The sequence below is a fragment of the Tetrao urogallus genome, assembly GCF_951394365.1.
Source record: "Tetrao urogallus genome assembly, chromosome: 18".
Classification (NCBI taxonomy): Eukaryota; Metazoa; Chordata; class Aves; order Galliformes; family Phasianidae; genus Tetrao; species Tetrao urogallus.
The window spans coordinates 5,803,473-5,815,815 of record NC_136831.1 but is presented as its reverse complement, the minus strand read 5'-3'; the positions used below and the strand labels follow the sequence as shown (position 1 = coordinate 5,815,815).

At 43.5% G+C, this 12,343-nt stretch overlaps 1 protein-coding gene across 1 annotated transcript in view; it reads right to left on the bottom strand.

Annotated features, from left to right (window-relative positions):
* The window catches only part of ASPSCR1 (ASPSCR1 tether for SLC2A4, UBX domain containing), a gene marked incomplete at its 3' end in the record, with an annotated part of 36,160 nt that overhangs the window by 21,795 nt on the left and 2,022 nt on the right, over positions 1-12,343 (bottom strand). The window contains exons 4-6 of the mRNA XM_079544275.1: positions 8,868-8,968; positions 1,152-1,209; positions 286-359 (exon numbers count right to left, since the gene is read on the bottom strand). Coding sequence (XP_079400401.1) covers positions 286-359; positions 1,152-1,209; positions 8,868-8,968 — 233 coding nt within the window. The remainder of the gene's footprint in view (positions 1-285; positions 360-1,151; positions 1,210-8,867; positions 8,969-12,343) is intronic.

The window sequence follows — 12,343 nt, the reverse complement described above, 5'->3', positions numbered from 1 at the left end:
AACAGAAAAGAAAAAAAAAAAAAACACAACAAAAAGACAAAAAGAAAAAACCAAGAGGCAAACAAGCCCCTTTAATCCGTACAACTGGTCGGCGCCAGCATCTGCAGCTGTGGGAAGCACATCTGGGCAGCAGTTTCAGATAAACAGGCAAATACAGTAATTACTGAGCACAGTGATGTTTGTCTTTTTTAACATTTTTTCGTGCTTCTTTCCCTGATACTTGAACAAAACAATTTCACTGGAGTGAAAATACAAAACAAAGAGCTCAAACTTGCTCCTCCCAACCTGACAATAGCGCTGCCTCCTGTCAGGCCAAGTGACTTCAGTGTTGTCTTCTCTAGTGCATCTTTTCCTGAGATCTGTAACAAACAGAGGAGAAATTACAGCAACTGCCTACCTGAGAGTATGTGAAGAGGTCACTGTAGAAAGAAGTCTGCATTAAAACAACCACCACATAGCACCAGAAACAACTCAACACTCCACAGTTAGAAATGAAACCCGAATCCATCTGTATTCACCTGCGCTGCTTTAACAAATTCACTATTAAATTATCTTCATAGAAAAGAAGATGCATGTTTCTGTCCCACGCATACAATCAAACCTGATCCAGCCACAGCAAAGCATGATTTTTATGTCAGTAGTTAAACCAGGCAACATCTCTGAGCTAGGAGATGGCTGATTTCATTGCACACACCTCCCATCTGCTTGTAATGACCTGTTCTAGAATAAAGACAATATGTCCACAGAGGTCAGTGGGAAGTAAAGGGGACTGCTAGGGAGAGCAAATTCCATAATACACACATACAAGATTTTAAACAAAACATTAATAGCAAAAGATCAAAACAGGGAGAAAAGCAAATATTTATTAAAATGAAACCACTGTTTTGACTCGAGCTTTAAAAGATGTTGGAAAGAAAAACACAAACAGGTCACTGAGCTCATTTTATGGGCTCAGAGGTCTAACCGGCCCAGGGTTATGTTCCAAGAGAACTTTTTTCCATACAGACTTGTCAGGCTTTGAAAAGACCAACATTTTTCTACTTCCCCTCTCAAGAAAGTTCAAAAGAAACACTTTCCAGGTTGGAAAGCAGGGCTAAGTTTTCCTTATATTTTAGAGGCAGAAGACAGTTAAGAGGGCTTTGCTGCCTTACCTCATCTCGCATGTAAATACAGACCGGGCAGAATTCACCATGCTGTTCCAGAAACTCCCTGCAATAAAGAACAAAACACTGCAGCATCTGTAGAGCAGTCTATTCCTTCCAAAACCAAGGTAGAGAAATAGTGAAATCAGCTAGAAACACTCTCTTCTCCCTGTTACTCCATCAATGGCCACTACACAGCTCACAGAATCAGTATTAGACATTAAGAATGCATTCCAACACATTCGCTGCTCCTTAAACACAACCATCAAAGTTCAGAAACAAAGAAATAATTCCAGCTAATCTTGAAATAAATCCATCCTACTTGACAAATTCAGCATCATAGTGTGCTTCACTGACCAATCCATAACACCACACAGAAGAGTCGAAGACACCCAAGCATTGTTTTAAGTTCAATAGCTGGCGATGGTACAGACTATATTTTCTTTAAGGAATGGTCAGTTTCTTTCCTTGTATGCACAGCAACAAACAGAATGAAATAGTTCTCTAAAACAAATGAACACAATCATAGAATCATAGAACTACTCAGGCTGGAAATGACCTTCAAGACCATCAAGTCCAACCACAACCTAACCTAACGAGGTAAGGACAAAGAGCTGGTCTGTCCTAGGGTCAGAGAGATTTAAAACAGCACAGGCTTTTAGATTATGGAGACTGGGGACAAAACAAAGCTGAAGAAAAGACTGCTGTAGTAGGAAAAAAAAGGTGAAGATAAGCACACAGGTAAGCGTTCCAACAAGGCAATGATGCAAGGCAATGACAGGCCATCTGCAGAAGACCTCAGTGAATGATTCCTAGCATACAGGAGAGGAAAAAATAGCTCAAGGCTGAGATGACAGCCCCAACATGCTACTCTTAAAAAGATGCTTCTTTTCCCATTTTTCTCACAGTAAGCAGTTCTGAGAAAACCAAGTAGAATCTTTATTACACATTCATTTGACCATGTAGAAGATGGAAATGAATATAGAAGATGGAAAAGAAAAAGACAATCATTGTCCATCACAGAAAGTCTCAGCTCTCACTCATCCAAGATTATTCATGTGCTCAGTAGTGCCCACAGCATGTAGAATCATGTGTGCTCCTGCACTACAAAATGTGAAGGTATATATTCAGGATATTACTCAGAATCCTATCAGGAATCATTGTTCTGTATCAGTGTTGAGTTAATTAATGGAAAAAGAAAAAAAAAAGCCTCTTTAAATTCTACTGAGATAACTGTCACACGCTTTCTGCACCTTTCATTTCTGGAGAAGCTTCCATCGTAAACATGAATAATAAGTCACTTGACCAGAATTTTGGTCAGACAGCTAGTAAGAGTCTTAGCGCTTAACTGTGGGAACCAAGTTTGGTTCCAACAGTCTCAGCATTCAAGCTAAGAAAGAATCATGGCAGGTGCTAACCTCCAGCACCGGAACTGCTTTGGCCCAGCATACAGTTAGGAGGGTGCAGGCTGCCATTCTGATGTACACTGTGTGATCACTTTGGCTGACTGGTTAGACTCCTCCCCTGCACTGTAGAGAATCATTTTGCACCATTACTTCTTGACTTTCTGTTCCCAATGTCCTGTTTGGAGGCATCTCCCAGCTTCACTGAGGAGCACCTTATCTGTGCACAGTAGAAGATGAGTCTGAGTACCCAAATGCAACATCCTGTTTGCAGTGCAGCGATTCCAATAACCTTAAGTGTCATCATAATGCTCAACAGGAGTAACAGAACACCAATAACTTTGTCAATGTCTTTGTAGTCTCTCTCTTGTGTCCAAAAATACATCACAGTTTAGCAGCTTAGAAGAATACATATGTAATCAATGTTTTGCCAAATATGAATTTATTTACTCTGGTACAAAGTGACAAAACAAATGGAACAGGGGAGGAGTCAGCCAGTCTACAGAGCAGAAAAAGACAAGGGGGAAATGGGCATTAAACTGTGGGAAAATTCACCACGCACACTCACATTTAGGACTCAAAACACAGCTTCAGAGAAATGCAAGCAGAGTAGCTGCAAGGAGGAGTCACTCAGAATTGGGAGTGCCATTTGAGAACCGACAGTACTCAATGCTTGTGTAATCCTCAAGAGCAAGAGCACATCAAAGAGTTCCAGATGGAGGATGTGGGGGAGCAAACCAGTTAAGTACCGACCAGAATTCAGATTTCTGTTTGCTTTAATTGTAGCTGCCTATCTCCAGCCTCGATCTACAGGTTTAAACCTTTCCAAATAAAGCGTGCAGCAGCATGGTGATACAGGATAAGGCGAGTCGCTACCGAACTGATGAGCCCCACTTGCTATACCCAACAAATCCATAGACAGCAACACGTAAAACCAGCGCTGGGATACGAGTTCTGTTCAGGGATGTGAGGGGCTGAGAACTGCTATCAGATTCACTGCAACAGATCTGAATGGGTTGACAGTACCGAGGTACCTCTTCTTTTTTGAGGGGGGAGGGAAGGGAAAACACACTTCTCCCAGCCAACGTACCAAATGCCATCATGCAAGAAGTAGGTGACAGACATGCCCACAGCATCCTAATTACAGCCCAGCTTCAGCTTATGAAAAACAATTAAGTTTCTCGTTCAAAGGGAAAAAAAAGAAACAACACCAAAACAACCTAAAATAGGTTGCAACCACATGCAGTTCTGCAATCACTTATACTCAGCCAAAGACAAAAAGCCATACACGATGCTCTGCAGGAAACAATCTGCAGCAGACAGACAGCTTTCTGCTCCAATATGACTATTCCTATGTGACCCTTTTTCTGCTGTTACTCAGACACTGGAGGCACTGCAATCACCACCACTGTTGGAAGGGAAGCTGCTTCCATTACTGCAGGCATTTTCCCATATACCAGGAAGACCCTATTTGCAGTTGTGTTTATAAATACTGCAGCTGCTGGAGTATTTGAAGCAATGGCAGCAAAGCATCAGCATCCAGGACACGCTCAAGCTGTCAGAAACCTCAGAGTAAGGCTGGTCTCAAGAGGCATTCTGCAGCTGTCACTTTGCCTCTTCCCAATGCCATGGTGGGGGGAAGCAAGTCTGCAATAAAGGGTGGGCTCTGCTTACACTCTGGTATGAAATGCAAACCTTGATGATTTAAGGCAAAAAACAACACAACCAACCCCACAATTTGTCTCCTGATTGGAAGTTTGGAACAAAATAGCACATAAGAGACTGTCAGCACAACCTCACAGGCTGTGCATGCTCAAACTTTTCCAGGCGACTCAAAACAGACAGTGATCTTCAGTTTGCTTTTAACATTTCTGCTTCCAACCAAGATCACCTGTATCTCTACAGAAAGCCCTCATCAAAATGCATAAAAATAAAAAAAGGGCTGCTGAGATATGGAGGAAACAGTGCAGACTTTATAGGCTGTAGTTTCTCTCTGGAGCCACAGAAAATGGCAGATAAAAACAGCTCAGGGGAATAAAAACATAAACCTCAGGTCATCTGTCAGAAAATGCTGATGATCACTATTTAGGATGCTAGAAGCTAGGATGCAATGGAATACACATTCACCAAACAGTCCAAGAAGAGAGGAAACTAATTCGACTTACACAACTTACTTCCATTCACCTTTCCAAAATTTCTTTCCACTTCAATCCAAGGAATCCTTTGATTGAACAGCCTTCTAAAAACGTGTGAAAAAATATATGAACTGAATGAATTCCCTACCACAAAGGTAGCAGAGCCACAGTCATTGTCAGTATGGCCTTCAAGCATCCAGACTGCAATCACTTCCATGTAAAACAATCTACACAGCTACTGAAGCTGTCATAGGGGCAAGAGTGGGAGACTGCAGAGCAACAGCTCTCCCAGGCCTGATGCTAAAAGGGCATCCATCACTTGTCCTTCAAATGGTCTCTGAAGAACAGACTCCACGCAAAGATCCCAGGGAGACTTATTTTCGTATAACTCTGGTAAGCCAGCAGGCTCCTCCTCCAGCTGCTGTTAATCCATTACATTCATTCACTGAGGCAAGCACATACATCAAACACATTGTCATTTCTTTGATGTGCTGCTCTTTAGAAGGGGAACGGCAAGCAGATTAGATTCCTCCATGTAGTGATCTGACAGGGCCTGTAAACATCTTGTGCAAGGACTGCCGCATGCTGAGAGGAGGAGCAGCCTGACAATAGCTTCCAGACCTTCTTCAGACCCAATTAGCCAAGATGGATGCTGGAGACCTGGGGGAAATTCCAGTGGATTTAGAATACTTCCCCTCACGCACTTACAGCGGCTGAGCATTCCAGGAAAACGTCTCCACTTGGAAACTGGAAGGGAAGATTCAGCAGAAGTCACCAATTAGTTGACTGGTTACTAACCAGTCAACTGCGTCAGCGCACACTGGAAAACAGCACAGCCCACAGAATCTGAGTGTATGGCTGCAGATCCAGCTTGTCGTCACACTCACCGTCTTTGCTGCTTTTTGAGTTCAATTAGAAGTCTACAAAGTTCACCCCAGCCTCTGAGCTCAGCTTCCACAGGGCAGAAGGGAACAGCTGAGCCTCACGAACTGAAGTTAGAATACTATACACTTAGAATAGAGTGGCAGCTATAACCTTAAAAAAAGCACTATGCATATTAACTACTAGTGTTACAACAACCTGTAACAAATAAAAGCTCCACCAATCTGGCAGCTCCTGAACTGCAACAGGCACTCCTCTCCTCCCAGAGGCACCAAGGATGTGGTAAGGTTCAAAAGAAGCCTTAAAATACCCAGAACACCTGGCCTTTGCTTCTCTCTTGCCTGTTTCTTTCCTCTACCAGAAAATAATTATTTTCTGCCTGGCCATTTATATGCAGACTGTCCCTTTTGACTTAAGAGTAAATGCCAGACAGTAGATCTCACCATTAGTGAGAAGAATAAGACTCACTTGTACCACTTTAGACTACCTCAAGCATTTCCTCAAACTATTGTTTGGTGATACAAAATGCTGAGTAGAAAACCTGACATAAACCATTCCTACCCATCTGTTTCCCCCTTTGGATCTTTATTTACGACACAGAATCACAGAATCACAGAATCACAGAATTGTAGGGGTTGGAAGGGACCTCCAGAGATCATCGAGTCCAACCCCCTGCCAAAGCAGGTTCCCTACAGCAGGTCGCACAGGTCGGCATCCAGGCAGGTCTTGAACATCTCCAGAGAAGGAGACTCCACCACCTCCCTGGGCAGCCTGTTCCAGTGCTCCGTCACCTCACTGTAAAGAAGTTCTCGCGCATGTTTGTGCGGAACTTCCTATGCTGCAGTTTCCAGCCGTTTCCCCTTGTCCTGTCTCCACTCACCACTGAAAACAGTCCGGCCTCGCCATTCTGCCCCCCACACCTTAGATATTTATAGACCTGGATCAGGTCCCCTCTCAGTCTTCTCTTCTCAAGGCTGAACAGACCCAGTTCACTCAGCCTTTCCTCATAGGAGAGATGCTCCAGGCCCTTCACCATCTTCGTGGCCCTCCGCTGGACTCTTTCCAAGAGATCCCTGTCTTTTTTGTACTGGGGAGCCCAGAACTGGATGCAGTGCTCCAGATGAGGCCTCACCAGGGCAGAGTAGAGGGGGAGGATCACCTCCCTTGACCTGCTGGACACGCTCTTTTTAATGCACCCCAGTAAGCCATTGGCCTTTTTGGCTACAAGGGCACACTGCTGGCTCATGGCCAACCTGTCATCCACCAGGACACCCAGGTCCCTTTCCGCAGAGCTCCCCTCCAGCAGCTCACCCCCCAACCTGTACTGGTGCATGGAATTATTCCTCCCCAGATGCAAGACTCTACACTTGCTTTTGTTAAACCTCATCCGGTTTTTTTCTGCCCAGCTCTCCAGCCTATCCAGGTCTTGCTGAATGGCAACACAGCCTTCAGGCGTGTCAGCCAATCCTCCCAACTTCGTATCATCAGCAAACTTGCTGAGGGTGGCCATTATCCCCTCATCAAGGTCATTGATGAAGATGTTGAACAAGACCGGACCCAGCACAGACCCCTGAGGAACACCGCTGGTTACAGGCCTCCAACCGGACTCTGCACCACCAACGACGACCCTCTGCGCTCTGCCAATCAGCCAGTTCTCAACCCACCTCACTGTCCACTCATCTATCCCACACTTCCTCAGCTTTGTTATAAGGATGTCGTGGGGGACAGTATCACGTTACACTTCTTGTCGTAACCATCTGTGAGACAGCTCTTAACTGGATTGGGAAACTGACCTAAGGAAAACACTGTTTTTCAGCTGAATCAACTACATATCCCCACAAAGCTGCACAAATACTACAAGGAGAGTTAGATGGGAGTGCAGGAAATAAGCAGTAACTACTGTGGTGATGTTTCTGATGGACCCTGTGATCCCATCTCCCTCCCTTGGGCCAACACCAGGTCCTCGTTTGATCTCCTCATTTGCAGTGCAGGAGCTAAGCTGACAGAAAATGAACAGCACATCACTGGGAAGTCCAAAGGATTAGTTCTTTTACCCTGCAACAGCTCCAGAGCAACTCAAGTCACACAATCCAACTGTACTACCTGACATACTGAGGTAACGTTGGCCAATTCAACTCCAGAACTCTGTTTCTTCAGTAATTTCATGAGCAGTTCAGAATAAGCGACTTTAAACTTCAGCTAAAGTTGTTCCTGCAGGTACACGTTAGGCTAATGCTAACCCGTGCCATTTTGCCACTGGGCAACTGCTACAACTCAGTGTGCGTGGCAATCCATCACTTAGCATCCTCTAAGCCTCTGCTGAAAGGTTGAGCTTCACTGAAAGCAACTTCTTCATCCCCCTTCCTTTCCCAGTGACCACTCTGCAGCTTTTCGAGCACCGCAGCCTTGGAGACGTAAGAACACTCCAGACAGAAGGCCACCACCTCCTCAGATTGATCAATGTTTGAGCATTCTGAGAAATTAGCAAAAAATACTTCCTGCTTGCACAATACTGTAATACAGCATCTGTTCAGAGGAGCAAGAAATTAATAGGTAACAGAAGCAAGAAGTTCTCCAGTTACATTAGAAAAAGCCAAGAGCAACTGGCAGAAGGCAGGGAATGCAAGAGGAAGAACAAGACAGAAATACAGGTTCTCAAGTGCCACATTATCAAGAGAAAGGTAAATCCAACTACAATAGGAAAAAATAACCTAGATTTGGAAATTCTGTTTGGAATAGAATGGTTGCCACATCGTCCAAGCCACAAAAAAAGAACTGTCTATAGAGAAAAGTTTATTAGCTTGACATCTTGAAACAATACAGTATCTTTAAGTCAAAACTAAAGACAAAAGAAAGCACTCAATTAAAACTGGACTCAAACAGTAAGATTTCTAACCCATGTATATATTTCATAAATGTAAGACCAGATTTTCTTCCATTTAGATAGGATTTAATCAGTCTTCTGAAGGTTCCATGTTGCTTGCTGAGAGCTCCAGATTTCCTTGAAGATCTGCATGACAAGTCCCAAAAGCAACAGCAACCTGCTTAAGAACCCCTTCTACCAGGTGAAGCAAGAGCGTGTTAATTTTGTTTTGTTTTTTACTTATTAAACTGCATTTATCTCAAATCATAAACTTTCTAACCTCCTCCCTTCCAATTCTCTTCCTCCATTCCACTGGGGACCAAAGGGAAGAGAGCCAGCAGCTGCTTACTTGGTGTTAAAGCAGAAAGCCCTGTAACTGCATCTACAGACTGTCACACAGACATCGATTCAAACACGTATTTTTTTTCACTGCATTGCTCACCTGGTCTTTGCAAAATGGTTCAGAAGTTCCCACAAGGTCTGCTGACAGAGAAAGGTATCTTGCAAACGGGAGCCATCATCTAACTGCAGTGCAATCCGAACCTACAGGAGAAACATGCTGAGTTATAAATACTGAATGAAAACCCTTTTCTTTGCAACTTTCTTCGCCATTTCAATCTCTAGAATCATTGCTATCCAAAAAATGCAACTTCCTTCTAAGCACTTGCTGCTAGCGATTACATTAGATACAAATGTTGATTCAAATATCTTCGAAGTTAATATCTGTAACAATTATTCTGGTACAAATACTATAGTTTCAGTTCTCCAGCAAACAGATTCCCTGGGTGATCCATTAGCACCGCAGTATCTTCTCACATCACTGAAAATTTAACATGACCACATGACCTCAGTTTGGAAAGATTTGCTGAATGCAATTAACAGCTTTGCTTTCAGTGTCCAAGCTCACAGCGCACACAGTGCTGCCAGTAAATTACCATTAAAATAATCTGACATGAATCTCTCAGCTGCACAACCTGTAGTGCATTCTCACGCAGTAAGAACGCACAGCATGACACCAGCTATTGTTACTACCTCTGTCTACAGAAACAGCAGGACAACAGATCTGATTCTGTCATCCAGACATCCACCAGCCCGGCCAGTATCATTCTGCAAGGACTTCTCTGGACTCCAGACTTTGCTTCTCCATTAAATATTGTCAAGAACTCTAGAGGACATTTATTTGTTATGAAATGTTCTTACACAATGAATATTCCTGACTTTCCAATAACCCTATGGTGACAGTGAAAATTAGGAAAAAAAAAAAAAATGGAGCCCTTTTTAAAAATAAAATCTCCTTTTGAAACAGAGGATGGAAAAAAGAGAAGTCACACTGTTTTCCAAATATTGCAATGTTTGCACAGCTATGAGTTCACTGCAGTCGATCCTCAGCACCACGTCTGCATATCTACTCAGAGTCAAAAAGAAACGACTCTGAAGGAAGCGTGTGTGCCAGCTAGAGCCAAAGGTGCAGGCAGAGGGGAGAGAGGAGCTCAAGCCAAAGCCTGAAGGAAGTGAAATGGAATACGGAGGACCTTTGGAACAAGCAATTGGAGGGAGCTGAACGGGAAGAAGTGAGAAGAGAAGCCAAAAGAGGAGACTTTGACAGAAGCATTCAACAGCACTGAAAGCAGCTGACAGGGTCACGGTAACAAGGGAGCTCTGCAGAGAACACGCTCAGTGCAAGAGGCAAACTCAGCCTTAGCCTCTGTACCACAGCCCAAGATCTGCTCCTCTCAATGCTCACTTTCCCAGCACTGCTCAGCTCCTAACTGTTCTAACAGTGCAGTGAAAGGCAGTGGAAAAATATCAACTCTCGGGTAACAGATCTGCTTGTTAGGGGGTTCTGATTGGAACGATGTATCCCCATGAACTGAAACACTGACAGAGAAAGGATGCAAGAGTCCCAAATGACATGCATGCCACCACAAGAGCTGAAATGCTCTGTTTCATACTAGCTGAAACTGTACAGCGAGGAGCTCCATAGCTCTATTAAAAGAATTCCAATGGCTCGGACAGAACTGATGCAGCTGCACAAGTTGTGATACCCACACAGCACAAAGCTCTGTTGACTTAAGCACCAGCATGCAAAAAGCCTTCCCAAAACCTAACAAATAACATAACTTGCACATTTACACATAGGAACAACAAGCATAGTTCAAAATTGTCTTTCTTAAGTCACTGGAGACCAAACCAACTATTGCCAAGTCTAAAAAGACAATCCATGCAACTTGCAACTCACAAAGGCTTCCTACCCACCAAATTTTAATGCACAATTTCAAGTTCTTAAATACTTGCACGTGGCATTAGAAGAAAAAAAGGAACAGGTGTTTTCCAACCTGGAATTTGAACATCTACACTTATTAGCTCATGAAGCATCCTTTATAATCTACAGAAAACTCTACTGGAAAATCAATAAAGGGCACTTCCAAAATGAATACACTGAGGAACAGCCTCAAGGAAAAGGCTTAGCAGCCAAACAATTACACCATATACTGCAATCTCTTTGGAAGAGTTGTTTACCACCTGCTGCAGCTCCCACCAGGCCTGGCAGGACTGCTGATTTTGATCTGCTGGAGATGGGAATCACGGTGGCATCACCAACAACCAGCTAACAGAAGGCAACAGTTTCAGCCCACAATTAAAACGACCTCCTGGTTTCTTCCATGCTGAAGACAAACCTGAGATTACCCTCAGCTACAGACATCACCATTCTACCAGAATCCGGCCCTGAAATTCAGGCTGCCAGTTGCATCAGTCTCTTGGGCAACAGTTCAAAGCTAAGTATGTCAAGAAAGTCACAGTCAGTCAATTGGGAAAGCCTTTTAAAGAATCCCAGTCTCCATGTAAAATAGTTGAAGACTATTATACCAGGCATTGGTATCACAGAATCACAGAATGGCCAGGGTTGGAAGGGACCTCAAGGATCATGAATCTCCAACCCCCCTGCCACATGCAGGGCCACCAACCTCCACGTTTAATGCTAAACCAGGCTGCCCAGGGCCCCTTCATCTCTAAGTTTACAAGCAGATAAGCAAAAGAACAATAACTTTATCAGCAGAACTGTGCTGAGTGTGCCCCCAGATCACCTGCCATCACAGGAAGAATTTGCTCAATAACCAAGGGCACAGAATCAGATTCACCCCAACACTGCCTTAACCAAGCTGTGTGATCAGGTTCACATCTCCACAGCCACCACGTTAGTACAGCATCAGTTCAACCCCTAGAACTGCCCAGTTGCTTTACACTTCCTACAGAACGTGACACTCTTTCTCAGCAGCAAGGAATTCTTTTGGACAACTGTATTTATTTTTACAAAGTATTTTCTTATATTGCCCACAAAACTACTACTAGTGAAGTGTCTGCTCTTAGTTTATGGGACAGCAACTCTGTTCAGACTGCACCATTTGCAAGCATGTTTGCTCTGCCTTCTCAACTCCTTCAAACACCAACAAGCACTCTATGAGAACTCTTAATCCTGTAGATTATTTTGTTGAAATACAACTAAATAACAATTTTAATTAGCTTTAACAACGACCAAAGTCTGCGACCCCACCTTATAACCCTTCTCCCACAGTACACAGTTCTCAACCTTTCTGGTAGGCTCTGATGGGCTCCATCCATCTTCTTTAGATAAAACCATTTTTCCCCTCAGTACAACGTCTCTCAAACAAGATTCAAAGCTCAGGCAGTCATCACTGTACCATTCTGACAGAACTGCTTTCATGTGGAAGAATTACTTCACGCCATCATAACTTTAACTGAAAATTGCAGCGTGTGCTCCCAGACTGTATTTTGGTTTTGCTCTGTCTTTTAAATGATGTCATTTTGAGCAGACAATTCTTTATCACAGAGTCAAAAAGGAAACGTCAACACCAGAACAAAGCATATGGAAGTTTTAAAGGTAAACGTGAACATTAG